The sequence below is a fragment of the Corythoichthys intestinalis genome, chromosome 6, assembly GCF_030265065.1.
Source record: "Corythoichthys intestinalis isolate RoL2023-P3 chromosome 6, ASM3026506v1, whole genome shotgun sequence".
NCBI classification, from domain to species: Eukaryota; Metazoa; Chordata; class Actinopteri; order Syngnathiformes; family Syngnathidae; genus Corythoichthys; species Corythoichthys intestinalis.
Genome location: NC_080400.1, coordinates 50,143,710 through 50,161,634, shown reverse-complemented (window position 1 = coordinate 50,161,634; position 17,925 = coordinate 50,143,710). Strand labels below are relative to the sequence as shown.

Sequence of the window (17,925 nt, the reverse complement as noted above, 5' to 3'; positions counted from 1 at the left end):
TTTTTTTTTTCTTTTTTTAGATTTGGCTAGTGATTATTTCAATGTGAGAATAAAAGGTGCATTGTTTTTTTATGTTGTTGTTGAAACAAATAAAGATAGTACCTTCTAGTTTATGTGGAAATTTGACTTATTCAGTCATCGCTCAGGATCTTCGGCACAATCAGCATGACCACAAATGGCGTATAAATGTGAATCTTACATCTGCTTGCTGAAACCACACAAAATGAGATCTCATGCCAAATTGTGCCGCGCAATGAGGATGAAATGTGCCCGTGATGTGTCCTGCTATGATCAAAGTGGGCTCAAGCAGGGAAGCAAAGAGCAACAGCAGTGATTAAACCAGCAATTAATTAAACATATTCTTATGTGCACTGCTGCTGCAATATAAAAATGTGTGATGCAAACATTCATTCTTGCCACAGTCTGTCCCTCTTTTCATCAGCGAGTCTCTTTGAGGATTATCTTCGGAGACGCCTCTGGGACGCATTTGGAGAGGAGACCCGCTGCAGAGACATTCCCAGAGAGACAAATCAGGAAAACAAGACATAAAAAGTCGCTTGTGACATATTAATTCGCTCGCTTCTTTAAAGGCTGCGATATTCATTGCAGGAGGCGGCGGAATTGTTTCCAAAATGACAACAAGCCAGGCGCTCTTAGTCGAACATAAGTTCTACAAATTTATTATCATCCAAAAATAAAAAGTCAAGTGCCAGTGTTCTTATAAAAGGCACTTCATCTCTCTTGAATAAATGCATCGAAACACAACACCTGGTGAGAGCAAAGATGAACTTAAATTAAATATATTTACAATAAATAAACCTTTATACAGATTTACACCTCTAATTGTGCTGTTTTCTAGAAGGAAAAATCCCACACTTTCTTCCAACATCAGTCCACTGCATGGAACAATATGGCTAATAAAAATACTGTCCCTTTTTAAAGTCTTTGTAGCAGCGCCGGACTCAAGCAAATTTGTGCGTGTCAGACATGAGTGGGACTGTCCGCGTGTAGGTCCGTCTTGGCCATGTTCAAAACGGCTGCGGGAGATTTGTAATGGCAATGGGTGTTGCTGCAGCTGACCCCACTGCACGGCTTCCTGCCGCTAGTCCTGTCCGTCAGCTTCCTGCTGCACAGTCCCTGCCACGTCTGCAAGGTCTTGGAGCTCCACACCCACACGCCGCTGGTGATGCCCACTACCAGGGACATGAAGATCTTCAACATAAAGACGGCCACGGTGGGCACGGACGCTCGCAGGGAGCAGTCGCCGCCCCCGTGGCCGTCGAAGGAGCCGCACGTGGACTGGAGGCCTCTCAGCTTCCAGTAGTCCATGTTTAGCCTCTCGTAGAAGTAGCAAACAATGACGCAGGTGGCGGGCACCGTGTAGAGGATGGAGTAGATGCCAATTTTCACCATGAGCTTCTCCAGCTTCTCCGTGTTGGTTCCCTCGGTTTTCATCACTTTGCGGATGTGGAAGAGCGCCACGAAGCCGGTGAGGATGAAGGACGTACCGATGACCAGGTAACAAGAGAGGGGGATGAGGACGAATCCGGTTAACGCCCCCGAGTCCAAGCTGCCCACGTAGCACAAGCCGGTCAGCTCGTCTCCGGCCACCTTCCTCATGGTGAGGATGACAATGGTCTTTAAAGCCGGGACGCCCCACGCCGCCATGTGGAAGTAGTTGCTGTGGGCTTCGATGGCCTCGTGACCCCACTTCTTCCCCGCTGCTAGAAACCAGGTTAGTGTGAGGATGACCCACCAGATGGAGGAGGCCATGCCAAAGTAGTAGAGGATGAGGAAGACGATAGTGCAGCCGGTGGACTCCAGCCCTTCCTGGATGATGTAGAGCTCGCCGTGCTCTCGGTCGCAGGCTATGTTCTCGGCGCCCGCCACCGAGCGGATGATGAAAGCCACCGAATAGACGTTGTAGCACATGGACAGGAAGATGATGGGCCTCTCCGGGTACTGGAAGCGGTGCGGCTCCAGGAGGAAGGTGAGCACGGTGAACGCGGTGGATACGAAGCAAAGGATGGACCACACTGTCATCCAGATGAAAGCAAAGTCTTTGTCCCGCCTGGACCAGAACACGTCCACAGCGGGGGAGCAACGCGGAGCACACGACTGACTTTTTTCGACAAACTGGAACTTATCGGGGTTCTCGCAGGAGCCGCCGCCGCCGCCTGCCGGGGAGCGCCCGCCGCCGGAGCCCACCTGCCGGGGGCGAGGGGGCACGGGAAGCATGCCCTCACCTTTCTTAACCTCGGTTCTGGTCTCGTTCTCAGGCGCCTCCATGCACAGGGCATTGGGGTCGTTCCTGGTGGGCAGCTTGGAACAGTCCAGAGAGTCGGGCCAGGTGTAGCTGAACTTCTTCATGATGGGGGCGCACCTCTCCCGCGCTTGCTCGCACATGGGTCTGCAGGCAGGGATGGAGGTGGACACTTTGTCGGTGCACATGGGTGCGTATAGTGAGCATAGGAAGAAGCGGAGGTGCACGTCGCAGCCGTAAGCCACCAGAGGGGCGAATTCGTTCAGCTTGATGGCAGCCTCCTTCTGGTCGTCGTGGTCCATGAAGTTGGGCATGCGCGTCAGGTTGTAGCCGATGCCCTCGCACATGGGGATGGTGATGGGCTCGCACTTGGCCGGTCTTCCTCGCTCCAGCTCGTACGAGCCAATCTCGAAGCTGGAACCCGAAATCACCAGCAGGCACCATAGGAATATCGCCACCTTCAGCGGACAACCATCCATGCTCATTGCGGAGGTGAAAAATACAGCCCAGTTTGTAGAAACATCAAGATACGAATGTGGCTGCAAAAGTCCGCTATTTCCCCATGCTGGAGGCTGGGTTTAATCCGTTCAAGAAACTATTGGAAACATTTAGTCCAGATAAAAGTAGCTGACGAAAATGAAGCAAAATGATTGAAATTATATACTAAAAAGGCGCCGCGGGAGTCCTTCACATGACCGTCAGCTCCGCTCCGGAAAAGAAGAAGCGCTCCGGGTTCCGGTAGCTTGCGCTGACGCCTCCGAGCTCCCGCACACTGAGACACAGGAGCCGCCGCGCAGGGTTTGTGTTTAGGGGGAGGAGAGCAAAGGAGAGGACGGCTGGCGAGGGGAGGGGAGTCGCTACGTGCCTCTCACGTTTCAGCCGAGGAACTCCACGCGGGGGAAGACTGCACAGATGGCGGAGGTCGCTCAAATAGCTTTGCACTCAATGCTGTACTGTAGACAGTTGTAAATACTAGTTGCGCATTCATCTGTCAGTCCGTCCATCCATCATTAATACCTACCTACCTACCTACCTACCTACCTACCTACCTACCTACCTACCTACCTACCTACCTACCTACCTACCTACCTACCTACCTACCTACCTACCTACCTACCTACCTACCTACCTACCTACCTACCTACCTACCTACCTACCTACCTACCTACCAATCAATAGCTGTACATTCTACATAAAATATACCATATGTAATGTATATATAAATATATATATAATTTCATGTTTTGTTAACAAGATACAGTATTGTGTGCAGAGGTGTGCAGTAACGCGTTACATTTAATCCGTTACATTTTCTTGTGTAACTTTTTGAGAAAAAGGTACTTCTAAGAGTAATTTTACCAAGCCATAGTTTTTACTTTTACTTGAGTAGATTTGTGAAGAAGAAACGGTACCATTACTGCACTACTTTGGGCTACAGTAGTTGTTACATTTTTCCTTTTTATTCTACATATTCATATTACTTTTCTTACCATAAATGACCATTGTTTAAAAAAACAAAAACACATCAAACATAGTAAGCAGTTACCCACAATGTTACTCATTACTTGAGTAGTCTTTTTGCCAAATAGTTTTTTTTACTTGTATTTGAGTCAAATTTGTAGATGGCTACTTTTGCTTTTACTTGAGTAATATTATTTTGAAGCAATGCTATGCTTACATGAGTAAAGTTTTTGGCTACTCTACCCACCTGTGATTGTGGGTGTCATTATTCCTCTACTGGTTAAGTGACTAAAAATTTTAAAACTACCATATAAAGACCTGGCATCCACATAAGTGGATGTCCTCTTTCAGGGACAATGCTCACTACAGTGGACATCACTTCAAAAGTCATCATTAGCATAACATTCATTCATTGACAGTCGGGCTTCAACTAACGATTATTTTCACAATCGATTAATCGTATTAACCCTTTAACACCGAACGTGTCGGCAGCGACGCGTTCACGCATATTGTCTTTGAAGCTTCGTCACGCTGTAATTACATCGCCCATGTGCCGCTGGTTGGTCTCATTTGAAAGTGCGGAAGTTGATGTCCACACCAGTTTTTATTTGAAGTCAATCGACCAAGAAAAACGGGAGATAATTTCATTTGAATTTTATATTTTTATTGCACTCATAAATATGCATTAAAACACAGCATGGACCATGTATCTATCTCCATATTTCCATCATTTCTTATCCTTTTTCAAAACCGAAAGCAGCACAATAGACTACATATCCCAAGAGCCGTTGCGATGTTAAGAAGGACGAACCGAATGTGATCATTTTTAATAAATTTCCGAGCTAGGCGCCAACTAATGAAAGGGAGGCATGCGAAGCAAGCAACGGCCGGTTGGTTTGAGCGAGCGACTTTGAAACATGCAGAATAAATCTAAAACTACACTTAGCGCAAGGTAATGCATTAATACATTAACTCAAGGAACAAGATGAGCCGTATTTGTTGTTGTCTTCTTTGGATTAATCGCCGTCTCAGCGAGTAGAAGTGACAGCAGCGCGCAAACGGCGAAAGAGTAGGCTGTGTGACATTGTGTGTGACGCAGCTCCGTGACCTGTTCAAGAAGCTTTATTGAGTGCGCAAAAAGAAAAAAAAAAACTTTATTGGTTCGCATGCCTGAAAATTTTGAATTGAACTGAACTACTTGTCAATATTTTTTACAATACTTTTTTTCTATGTTATATATATTTTTTCTTCACTATAATCTTTTCAATTTTATATAGATGTGTGTTCAAGAAGCTTGATTGCATGTACGTATATACTTTTGATAAGGTGATGGGTACAACACCTAACTTCACAAAGAGATATCCTCCAAACCCTTTGTGTGTTAGATGATATATATAATCTTTTTTCTCACTATTTTGTACTGTATATAACCTGTTTTGACCATAGTATGTCTAAAGGCCAAAAACGCCTATGACCATACCTGCCGTTTGTGTTGAATTGTCAAACATAAAACTATTCAATCTTATTTTTTTCTATTGAATGTTTATCCTAACAAGTTGAATAAATATTATCAGGCTTCAAAACGGTTGGTCGAGCATGTTTGGTTGTCAATGGGACATCAACATTACAAATTTTGAAAAAAGATTTTGGGATTTTTTTTGGTCTTTTTGGGTCCAAAATGTGGATTATAATTGGTCAGTGAAGAAAAAAACAGTTTGGACATGAAGTTCAAGGTGTCCTGAAAAAAGGGACCCAACTTGGCCATTATAAACAATTTTTTCTTTGAAATATAAAGGCAACATCAAATGCATGTAAATTCGGCCAAAATAGGCTTAGGTGTTAAAGGGTTAATACAGATTTTGAACGTACGGTGTACACATTTAAAAATCAGTGCTCACTTGTACAAATTACGGCGAAACCGTACAACTTGAGAGGTATGCGATTGGCTGGCGACCGATTCAGAGTGTACAACGCCTACTGCCCATAGTTAGATGGGATTGGCTCCAGCTCCCCGGTGACCCTCATGAGGATAAGCGGCTCTGAAAATGAATGAATGAATGTTTTCATTTAGGTTTTGTAGCTTTGGGTCCGACCCGCCTTTGGCTAGCGCCCAACTCCCTACGCGCCCGACCCCTTTGTCCCCTCCCACAGGTGGTGAACCCATGCGCAGGGGGACCCATGTTGCCTTTTCGGACTGTACCTGGCCCTTGGTTACAGGCCCGGCCAGCAGATGCACGCCTTCAAGCCCCTCCACCAGGCCTGGCTCCTGAGGGGGGGCCCGGTCACACGTGTCGAGTGCAACGGAAACCTAAGTCTGGCGGAATGCCCCTGGTACGACCCAGGACACGCTGGAGAGACTATGGAGAGGAAAGTCTGGGCTTACCCGCTAAAGCTGCTGCCCCTGCGACCCGACCCTGAATTTCACATTTCACTGTTCTGAGTTTAAGTGTTCAATCCCAGGCGCCTTCCTGTGAGTGTGTGAGTTTGCATGTTCTCCTTTTCTGCAGGTACTCTGGTTTACCCCCACATCCCAAATGAGGAACCATCTTGGAAAATGAATGAATTAATTAATTTCATATAATATTAGTGATATATTTTTTGTTACTCGTGGCTTTTTGGAAATTGTGTGTTTTGAAATGTGTTTTTGTTTATAACCCCCCTTCCCCATAATCTGTCCAAATAATTCCTTCCTATTATTTGAAATTATTTTCTCTTATTTTTTTATTGGCCATGGAAAAATGTGTGCTGGCAACACAAATACTACAATTGGATGTCGAATGGGAGCCGCAAAACATTGTTCCGTGGGCCACAATTGGTCCCTGAGCCGCAAGTTTAAGACACCTGTGCTACATGAATTTAATAAAAACATTTAAGAAAATCAAATCAAAATTCGTGCAAGAAAAGGTTCATTTTGGTGGCCTACATGACCCAAAAAATGGTAACCACATATGTTTAGTGGATGCCAGGTCTGAATTATAATAATATTATCATTGTTGTTGTTATTATTATTCTTTTTATATGTTTTTTTATGATTAAATACAGTCATTCATTCATTTCAATTCTGCTGATATTAAATGAAACGTTTCCTTTTCTGTAAACATACAGTTTATTAATGTTTTTGTTGTTTTGTTTGGGTTTGTTTTATTGTTTGAAATTTAATTAAAATGAAAGCATCCATGTTTCGTGCACCAATTGAAGCAAACGGAAATAGTAAAGAGCAAAAGACTATTGTTTTCATCTAGTAGTTGAATATGCAGAGCTTGCATATGTCACAGCTGTTGCGAGGAGCATTTGATCATTCCTCAAACACAGCAGGAACTCGAGGATTTTGGCCTCTTGCCCTGCAGATCCGAATTGACTGTCAAGTGCAGACTGTCTCGATAGAATTCTGGCTGTTCAAGATAACTCAACATGACACTGACTTATCAGTAGCACTGTGTTTTCTATTACTTGATGACTATGAGGATAAAGACCTGAGGAAAAAAAGTACTTTATATCTCTTAACACTAGTTTCATAGGAACATGCAACAACAAATTCTCAAAAGACTAGAAAATAAGGGTACTTTATTCAATGTGCAATACCAAGAGAGTGTAGGAGGATATTTTGTGACCTCATTGTTTACAGTTTTCACATTGCATCTTGGTAGTGTGTGGCAATAATGAGCGTACTGCATTTTACTTGTAGTTAGATTGTTTTGCACGTTTGGAGAAGGACGAGGGCTCTTTTCCCCCTCAAATTCCCGTCGAAAAGGAAACATGAAATAAATAGCGGTGGGCAATCAATAGATCAAATAGGGAGTTCTGTCAGATTAGCATATCCATATTATTATTATATTTATAGCTATTTTTATATCCTTATGTTTTTTCATTTATAGATGCAATTGTGATCAGCACATTAAAATACTAAAATGTGTTTCATAAAGATGTGTGGCTGCTATGTTTTCTGGATTAAAAATGTGGATACATTTACAGTATTGTCGTTGTATTGTTGTTGTTGTTTTTTTTTTTTTAAATAACCATTTGATAACATTCATTGTATTAAGTATATGTCATATTTAATATGACATAAATGTTCGATCATTTTTTTAAAATACGGAAGTAGATGGTGGTCACACAACTTTATCAAATGTAGTTCAATGTACGCCACATAGGGTTAGTGCACAACTACATCCATACTTTAGCAAGTACTATTATAAAGCCCTTTGGGCAGGGGTGTCCAAACTTGTTGCAAAGGGGGCCAGATTTGGTGTGGTAAAAATGTGGGGGGCTGACCTTGGCTGACGTCCTTTACGTAGAACAATATATTTAAGAGAATTTTAGCAAGCCTTTCTGTGTGTCATTTTTTAAAAATTAATAATTTCAACAATCTCGCAACTAGCCTTTGTGGCGTTCTTTTTCGACTCTCGGGCTCTTGCGAAATACTGCTGCTGTGAAATTAAACTAGCTCCAAGTTGCTTTGGTTTCTCGCTGCTTATCTTCCACTTTTGTTATGTACTTCCTTAATCTAAGTACATGTAAGGCTGAGACTTGAATGGAACAACACTTCTTTATTCAGTGTGCTTCTCAGCATATATATCACAGAGACATCACAGAGATTCCTTTCCGTCGCAGTCAACTTTCTTTTTTTTGTTGATTGTCGCCATTTTAGAGAATTGGGTGTAATGGGTCTCACGGGGTAATGTTGCTTAGAGTTGCTGCTGCCTTTTAGTGGGTAAATGAGGAGCAGCATTTAGTGTGTAAGCTACTTCATATGCTGGTGGCAGTACTGCTGACCAATTTATTAAGTCAGTGTGCGGGCCAGATGTTATTGATTTTATGACAGAGGCTGGGGGCCGGATGAAATTTGACCACGGGCCGCATTTGGCCCCCGGGCTGGACTTTGGACATGTCTGCCTTTGAGCATCATTTCATGTGTAGAAAAGCACTGTATAGACACGGTTCCGAGGTACTTCCGCTTTACTTCCTGCTTTCTGCTTGCGACTTCCGTTTTCGCGTTATTTTACTTTGACAGCAATGGAGTGGCATCACTCACTAAAAACCCTGAAAAAAAAAACACTATTTGGAAATACCGCATCCTTCTGCCATCTCGACATGGGAAGACAACATAAAGAAAGGGCTGAGGGTGACCACAAGTAAAATCATATTTTATTGACTCTATGGCAGTGGATGGAAACGTCAGCAGGAAGCTCTGAGGCATTCCAGCACAAAGTTGGATGTGTCCTCATACACGAAAACGGGAATTTTGTCTTCATGAAGGGGGATGTGGAACCAAGCCAGTGCCTCAATGCTCCATACCAAAAGGCATGGGTGCTGGTAACATAGGAGGGAGACGTCGAAACTACAGGCTGTACATCATAAGCGGATTTTGCGGGAGGGCCCGGCTCTCCTTGGTGGCAGAAGAAAAGTGTCATTGCATGTAATTGACTTTCCTATATATTATTTTAAAATTAAGAATTTTTCGGTTAAATATTGCCTATAAAAGTTGTAAAGCAATAAAACAAACAACAAAAATGAATGAGATGAACTAAATATAAATTATAACAGGTCAAAATTATTTTTCAAACAGATCATGTGACTATTGTAATGATATGAGCAAATCGTATCTGCATGTTCGATTCGTAATGTCTGCTTGTCAGAGCACACGGAAGTCAGAGATACGCAGCGAGCTCAAGACAGCTGATAAACAGCCCGCCAGTGGACAGTTAATGTTGATGGTGCCGCTCTTCTCTTCTCTAACTAAAGATCTGTCAGTCAAACCTTACAGTAAGTTGTCTTATTCAAGAAACCCACAAAGTAACACAACTAGCACCTTAGACAGTCATTTGCTTTGCTAGCTAAAACCACCTGAGGAATGAAGAGGCAATATGGATATAGGTAATTTTTTCAAATCTAAACTTTCACAAGCGACAACACCTACTGAGCAAGAACCAAGGATTGAAAATGTGGACCATGAAAAGCCAGAAAGCAACGCCAAAATGGTGAGTGGAGTTTCAATTTGCCCCACTGAAGATGCTAGATGTACAACAAATTTTGCACCCTTATAATATTTTGCTCCCAAAGCTGTTGTGGGGGTGAATAAGCCCTCTTTCACATTTAATTGGATTATCAATTTTATCCACAGGTGCTACGTAAACAAGTAACATCGTAAACATACATGTTCCTCGCGAATATGGCGTAAATTGATGCTTAACTACACGGCGAAGACATAAACAGGGATAGAGCGGCGTGCAGTTGTTGTGTGCAGCTAACATGGCAGAATGTGTCTGAGAACTTTTCTACATGTCAGTCCATGATCAAACGTAAGTAAATATTCCTTTATTTAAAGAAAGCTTGTAGTGTTTACTTTGTAACCGCTGTATTTGCGGCCATTTATACCACAAAGTTGCAATTTCTGATGGGGTGCAAAATTTGACAGAACACCTGTTAACACCGGCGGGCGTACCATATTCAATGGATGACGATCTTGGCGAAAGGTATAGCTGTCCTAAGCAGCCTGATTTAGAATTCCCCTCAAAAATGATGGGAAACAAAAACAACAACAAAACGCTTATTTTTAACTTATTATTATATTATTCTTGGAAGTTAATTTTATTGCTGAAACTGTGTTTCGGGTTCATCAACATTTTGTGCCCCTCCTGCCCCAAAAGTCAAACTCCGCCTATGTTGTACATGTATCACGGGTCCCGGGTGTTTGTGGAGTCATGCTCCCGCTTTGTTATGGAATGTATGTTCTCCAAAAATACGAAACCTTAAATCTGGCACATGAAACGACTTGTTGCCTTTGCTATTGATATTACGATGATGATTGTAATAATGAAGTTTAATAAGTTTTTTACTACAACTACTGCTGCTGCTGTAGCTGCTACCACAACAACACAGCCAAAGTTCTGTGAAATGATGCTCTTCGGTGGGTTTAAGAACAAACATATAATCTTTTAAGTGGATCCTTAAATTTTAGTGAAGCGATCCACATTCTTGAAATATTGTCTGCTAGTTTCGGATTTAAGGCATATGGAGAGGTACATCCACAGTAGCGCTTTGTAGCTGGTCGGTGATAAAAGCATTCCCCTTCAAACATAATATTTAGGCGCTTCCAGGTGTTCACACAGCTACGCACAGCACAGAAAGTTCCGGACCCTCGTTTACGTTGTGCTAAATCCATTTTAGGAGTATCAGTGAGTTCCTTTGATTTGATTTTGACTTTGTCAAAACACTGCTAATTTCAACCGCAACTAATGATGTTTTGTCTAAACCGAAAGTTCGGAGCAGAAATTTTCCAAGATGGCGTGGCCCATTTTTCATATATATATATACATATATATATATATATATATATATGTATATATATATGTATATATATATATATATATATATATATATATATATATATATATATATATATATATATATATATATATACAGTGCCTTGCAAAAGTATTCAGCCCCCTTGAACCTTGCAACCTTTCGCCACATTTCAGGCTTCAAACATAAAGATATGAAATTTAATTTTTTTGTCAAGAATCAACAACAAGTGGGACACAATCGTGAAGTGGAACAACATTTATTGGATAATTTAAACTTTTTTAACAAATAAAAAACTGAAAAGTGGGGCGTGCAATATTATTCGGCCCCTTTACTTTCAGTGCAGCAAACTCACTCCAGAAGTTCAGTGAGGATCTCTGAATGATCCAATGTTGTCCTAAATGACCGATGATGATAAATAGAATCCACCTGTGTGTAATCAAGTCTCCGTATGAATGCACCTGCTCTGTGATAGTCTCAGGGTTCTGTTTAAAGTGCAGAGAGCATTATGAAAACCAAGGAACACACCAGGCAGGTTCGAGATACTGTTGTGGAGAGGTTTCAAGCCGGATTTGGATACAAAAAGATTTCCCAAGCTTTAAACATCTCAAGGAGCACTGTGCAAGCCATCATATTGAAATGGAAGGAGCATCAGACCACTGCAAACCTACCAAGACCCGGCCGTCCTTCCAAACTTTCTTCTCAAACAAGGAGAAAACTGATCAGAGATGCAGCCAAGAGGCCCATGATCACTCTGGATGAGCTGCAGAGATCTACAGCTGAGGTGGGAGAGTCTGTCCATAGGACAACAATCAGTCGTACACTGCACAAATCTGGCCTTTATGGAAGAGTGGCAAGAAGAAAGCCATTTCTCAAAGATATCCATAAAAAGTCTCGTTAAAAGTTTGCCACAAGCCACCTGGGAGACACACCAAACATGTGGAAGAAGGTGCTCTGGTCAGATGAAACCAAAATTGAACTTTTTGGCCACAATGCAAAACGATATGTTTGGCGTAAAAGCAACACAGCTCATCACCCTTAACACACCATCCCCACTGTCAAACATGGTGGTGGCAGCATCATGGTTTGGGCCTGCTTTTCTTCAGCAGGGACAGGGAAGACGGTTAAAATTGACGGGAAGATGGATGCAGCCAAATACAGTAACATTCTGGAAGAAAACCTGTTGGTATCTGCACAAGACCTGAGACTGGGACGGAGATTTATCTTCCAACAGGACAATGATCCAAAACATAAAGCCAAATCTACAATGGAATGGTTAAAAAATAAACGTATCAAGGTGTTAGAATGGCCAAGTCGAAGTCCAGACCTGAATCCAATCGAGAATCTGTGGAAAGAGCTGAAGACTGCTGTTCACAAACACTCTCCATCCAACCTCACTGAGCTCGAGCTGTTTTGCAAGGAAGAATGGGCAAGAATGTCAGTCTCTCGATGTGCAAAACTGATAGAAACATACCCCAAGCGACTTGCAGCTGTAATTGGAGCAAAAGGTGGCGCTACAGAGTATTAACGCAAGGGGGCCGAATAATATTGCACGCCCCACTTTTCAGTTTTTTATTTGTTAAAAAAGTTTAAATTATCCAATAAATTTTGTTCCACTTCACGATTGTGTCCCACTTGTTATTGATTCTTGACAAAAAATTAAAATTTTATATCTTTATGTTTGAAGCCTGAAATGTGGCGAAAGGTTGCAAGGTTCAAGGGGGCCGAATACTTTTGCAAGGCACTGTATATATGGGCTGTCAAACAATCAACATTTTTAATCAGTTAATCACAGCTTAAAAATTAATTAATCGCAATTCAAACGATCTCTAAAATATGCCATATTTTTCTGTAAATTGATGTTGGAATGGAAAGATAAGACAAGACAGATATATACATTCAACATACAGTACATAAGTACTGTATTCGTTTATTACAACAATAAATCCATAAGATGGCATTAACATTAACATTCTTTCTGTGAGAGGGATCCACGGATAGAAAGACTAAAGGATAAATGTGAGTTTGTATATTGTACTAAATATTGCCATCTAGTGTATTTGTTGAGCTTTCAGTAAATGATAGTGACGCGATTTAACTGTTCTGCCCAAATGCATGATGGGAAGTGGCGCAGCCGCAACTGTGTGTAGTGGCAGCAATTGATATATCTTCTCTGCGTCGAGAACAATACATGATGTTAAGGAAAAACTCAACTCCTATCATTCTTCCCCACGTCGCTTCTCTCAATATATCTAATTGATGTGGGAGAGATGTTCAAGCTTTAGCTGATTAATAGCATGGCTCCAATGACTGCTTGTATCTACTCCACTTACTTGACGCAGCCTCTTAGCTCTAAATAAAAGTAAAACGGCGCCATTATAGGTTGTTTGCTGCAATGCGAGAGTGGGTCGTGCCGCACGTGCGTTAATTGTGTTAAATAATTTAACGTGATTAATTAAACAAATTATCCACTTTCATCCACAAAATCCACTTTCAACACGATACAAACAAAATAGGAAACGCGTCAACACAGATCCTCCTATATGGAACATTATCACAGTGTGAAAAAACAATTTAAGGGAGTTCTATTCATCACATTTGGCATTGGGTAAAGCAGATTTAAAAAAAAAAAAAAAACAACAACAACACACACTCACACACAAAAACGCTTTGATTTCAAGTATGATGCCATGAGGTCAAAATACGTTCCCAAATTTGAGATGATATCTTTTTGTATGGTGGTGCACTTTGAAAACCAGCTAAAATGGTTTTGGCTCAATTTCTACAACAGCTCTGCAAATCTGTCTGCCTGTCAAAGATAAGAGGATATTCGAGAGGATCTGGAGACACCTGAGGGAACCCTTAAAAGCCCTCCCGTAGTTATCAGGGCATAATAATCACTTGGCATGTTGGGCAACACATATCGTGATGAATTAACTTCCTTGCATTATTTGACTTTTTGTTCACTGTATTGTTTGGCTCTTGAAGCTGTTTGCTTCACAGAGCTTTAGACTCTCAGATAGGTTATAAAGTGCATTGGTTAAAACGTGTCTCAAGTTGAATGTGCACTGGATCATCTGGTTACCTGTCCTATACTTTTTAAGGTGATATGAAATGCTAATAGTGACTTTAAAAGGAGAGCGGACTCGATTTTTGACACAAAGCCATTCAAAAAAAAAAAGTGACAGAAAAGGCTTAATAAAGAAAGTAGGTCCTAATTAGCCTTCCTTTCTCAACTGACCTGGCCCCAACCAGTAAACAATCTTAAAAAAACAGAATATAATGTAACAACCATAATGAGCTGCAGATTTTTGCAGTCTCTGTAGTCGGACCACAGTAACAAAGACTACTATCAGTAACACGATGCGCCGCCAGGGACTCAAATCCTGCACTGTCAGACGTGTCCCCCTGCTGAAGCCAGCACATGTCCAGGCCCGTCTGCGGTTCGCTAGAGAGCATTTGGATGATCCAGAAGAGGACTGGGAGAATGTGTTATGGTCAGATAAAACCGAAATAGAACTTTTTGGTAGAAACACAGGTTCTCGTGTTTGGAGGAGAAGGAATACTAAATTGCATCCGAAGAACACCATACCCACTGTGAAGCACGGGGGTGTAAACATTATGCTTTGGGGCTGTTTTTCTGCAAAGGGACCAGGACGACTGATCTGTGTAAAGGAAAGAATGAATGAGGCCATGTATCGAGAGATTTCGAGTGAAAATCTCCTTCCATCAGCAAGGGCATTGAAGATGAGACGTGGCTGGGTCTTTCAGCATGACAATGATCCCAAACACACAGACAGGGCAACAAAAGAGTGGCTTTGTAAGAAGCATTTCAAGGTCCTGGATTGGCCAAGCCAGTCTCCAGATCTCAACCCCATAAAAAAATCTGTGGAGGGAGTTGAAAGTTCGTGTTGCCCAATGACAGCCCCAAAATATCACTGCTCTAGAGGAGATATGCATGGAGGAATGGGCCAAAATACCAGCAACTGTGTGTGAAAAGCTTGTGAAGAGTTACAGAAAACGTTTGGCCTCCGTTATTGCCAACAAAGGGTACATAACAAAGTATTGATTTGAACTTTTGGTATTGACCAAATACGTATTTTCCACCATGATTTGCAAATAAATTCTTTAAAAATCAAACAATGTGATTTTGTTTTTTGTTTTTTACACATTCTGTCTGTCGCGTTTCAGGTTTACCCATGTTGACAATTACAGGCCTCTCTAATATTTTCAAGTGGGAGAACTTGCACAATTAGTGGTTGACTTAATACTTATTTGCCCCACTGTATGTGTTAAGGACCCTGCTCCCTGAGCCCTGCTCCTCCTCCTCCTTGTGTGTGTTGGTGTGTGTGTGTGTCTTGATTGCAAGATTCGACAGATGGGTGAGACTGGGACCAAGTGCAGTCAGTCATCATTAACAACCTACTTAAGCCAGTCCCTGGCCTCACCTCATCGCCAGATCAACAACTCCACACCAAGAGTTTGTGACACTAGCCACTGATAATTTCAGAAATCTGTATTGTCTTCCTTTAGCTCATTTTACCTTTGTTCACAGATCCTGCATTGCCTTCACAGCTCACCTGTTTAGACACCAACTGCTCGCCTGAGTATTTGGACAAAGACTGCCTCCACATACTGCAATAAACAATTGCCACCTTGCCTTCCTTCTCTGTGCTTGGATCCCCTGCTCACCCAGGAACCTAACAATATGTGTTTGAACGATTTGTTAGGAGCCTTGTTAAAATAAAAAGTTAGAATTTTATACTGTAACATTTAAGCTAGTGGACGTTTGCTATGCAAGTCCGCTGCCAACATTTTTGGACACAGCAAACATACTGGTCTTTCCTTGTCTCCTACTGTATCAAAAGGGAAACCAAACGCTACGTACGTGGTATTTCCTCTTCTGAGCTTTCAAAGAGACTTCATATATCCCGCTCTTTGCTGTGTGCTCTTGTTAGGTGCAAAAATATTGCGTGCACTGTGAAAATGGAAGCACTACTGCCACCCACTGAGTGGATGTGCAATTACATGTTATTGTAGTATGGCAAAAAAGTATGTTCCCCAATTGGTTTGGCCCCCCTGGGTAGGCGCGCCCCACTATTTGAGAAGGACTGGCATAAAATATTGCAGTTTTATCCTTTGTTCCGTGATGATTGTCAGCTCAGATGGACACTGCGCAAGCAAATGCTATAAGAAATAGATTGACGTATGGATGTGTTTGCCCATTTTTGTGTGTGCACCAAATTCTAACATTTTTATCATAAGTGAAATGTTGTCCAGCTGACAGAACCACTACAAATTCTGCTTACCGTTTGCCTTTGTTTCCAAGATTGTGGTTGCAGTGCCAAGCTAAGCTAACCGTTATAAGGTCATTTGACCACAGAAGTGCGACTGGCATTGATTTTGTACACTTGAGCACATTTCTCCAAACAAAAATAATCTTTGAATATCTAATGATCCCCGGACGAACAACCGAGTTATTCTCTGTGTTCCAGAAGTAACAACCATTTTTTAAAAAATCACTCACATCGTGCTGCTGATTAGTTAGGGAGACATGAGGTCTGACCGCACAGTTCACAGATCCTGGAGGTCCATTGTAATTTTTTCCCCGCTTAATTGTATATGATTTCTGACCTTAACGGTAAATTGGCAAAAAGGAACTAATAGCAAATACATATTTTGCAGCAGCTAGGCCTTTTTTTCTGGCTTGATTTTCTCATTCAATGTCAAACCTATTTATTTATATATATCAAGTGGAGGTAACAGTAGAGTATAATGGTAGAATTTGCACCACTTACCATATTTTCTGGTCTGTGAGTCGCACTTTTTTCATGGTTTGGCTGGGCCTGAGACTTGAACTCAGGTGCAACTTATATGTGTTTTTTTTTCACACTGACAGGCAAAAAAAGGGCGCCCTAGGGGTTCAAAGCAAAATTTCCCTCATCACCCCCTCTTCCTTATTTAAACACATGACATAAATTGACCAGTGCACTTTATTTTTGCATTTTCAAAAAAATGTTAAAAGGGGACCAACATGTACGTTGTTTTTAAATAGCAAACAGTTAACCTGCTTATTGCATATGGAACCCCAAAAGGGTCAGTGTTAGTTGCGAACTGGTTGGATAGTAATGAACGGCTTTTACCTCAGCCTGAGCGGGCACAAACGATTTACATCATTTTCATATAAATTTGCATCTGATGGGGGGGGGGGGGGGGGGGGCAACTTCACGGAGGTCCGTAGAGATGGTCACAAAGCACATATAGCAATATACAAAGCGTTGTCCTTTTTTTTTTAAACTTTCGGGTCACCCTCTTGCCGTCGTGCAGTGGCTTTTTGCATTCGTCTTGCGAGCCATTTGCAGTTGTGTTGCGAGCTATTTGTTGTCATGTTGTGGCATTTGGGGTTCGTGCTTTTGCTAATTCGCAAACGCGCTTTAGGAATTGGGGATCATGTTGTGGCAGTTTGCATTTGTGCTTTTTTTCTTTTGCAAAGCTTTTGCAATTGTGGATCGTGCTTTTTTTCGATTTGCAAAGCGTTTGGACTTTGCGTTTCGCCTGACACCTCTCGGCCACAGTAGTTAAACGGGTTAATGTGCAAAACATGTTGTATTGTTTCGCAGGGGTGAAAGTGTTAGAATTTCTTGCCGGAACTCCCTGACGTGAAGGTCGCCACGGAGCCGGAAATTGTATTTATTTATTTATTTATTTGGGGGTAAATCTACTGAAATGCAAAGAAAACTCTTTTTGGTCTGTTATTTCTATAACATACAAAAACTGATTTTCATTCAAAATTGTATTTTTTCAATTATTTGCAAAATAAAAGGTAACAAAAACAGCTATAACCCCAGCCTCCATCTCCTAAATTTTATTTTCCCTCATTTCCTCACATACTGAATGCC

The 17,925-nt window shown here is 41.7% G+C and overlaps 1 protein-coding gene and 1 long non-coding RNA gene across 2 annotated transcripts; one reads left to right on the top strand and one right to left on the bottom strand.

Annotated features, from left to right (window-relative positions):
• Window positions 1-664: 664 nt before the first annotated feature.
• fzd9b (frizzled class receptor 9b) lies at window positions 665-3,041 on the bottom strand. The gene has a single exon (XM_057837975.1). It carries the CDS (start codon window positions 2,746-2,748, stop codon window positions 982-984), a length of 1,767 nt encoding a protein of 588 aa, XP_057693958.1. The 5' UTR covers window positions 2,749-3,041; the 3' UTR covers window positions 665-981.
• Window positions 3,042-9,403: 6,362 nt separating this feature from the next.
• LOC130916972 (uncharacterized) lies at window positions 9,404-17,170 on the top strand. Its single transcript, XR_009063392.1, has 4 exons — window positions 9,404-9,702; window positions 9,846-10,023; window positions 15,324-15,506; window positions 15,582-17,170. It is a non-coding gene; the product is annotated as an uncharacterized LOC130916972 (long non-coding RNA).
• Window positions 17,171-17,925: the final 755 nt, after the last annotated feature.

Bases quoted from the DNA above. Each gene is read 5' to 3' on its own strand.
- fzd9b (XM_057837975.1), bottom strand. From the start codon at position 2,748: ATGAGCATGGATGGTTGTCCGCTGAAGGTGGCGATATTCCTATGGTGC.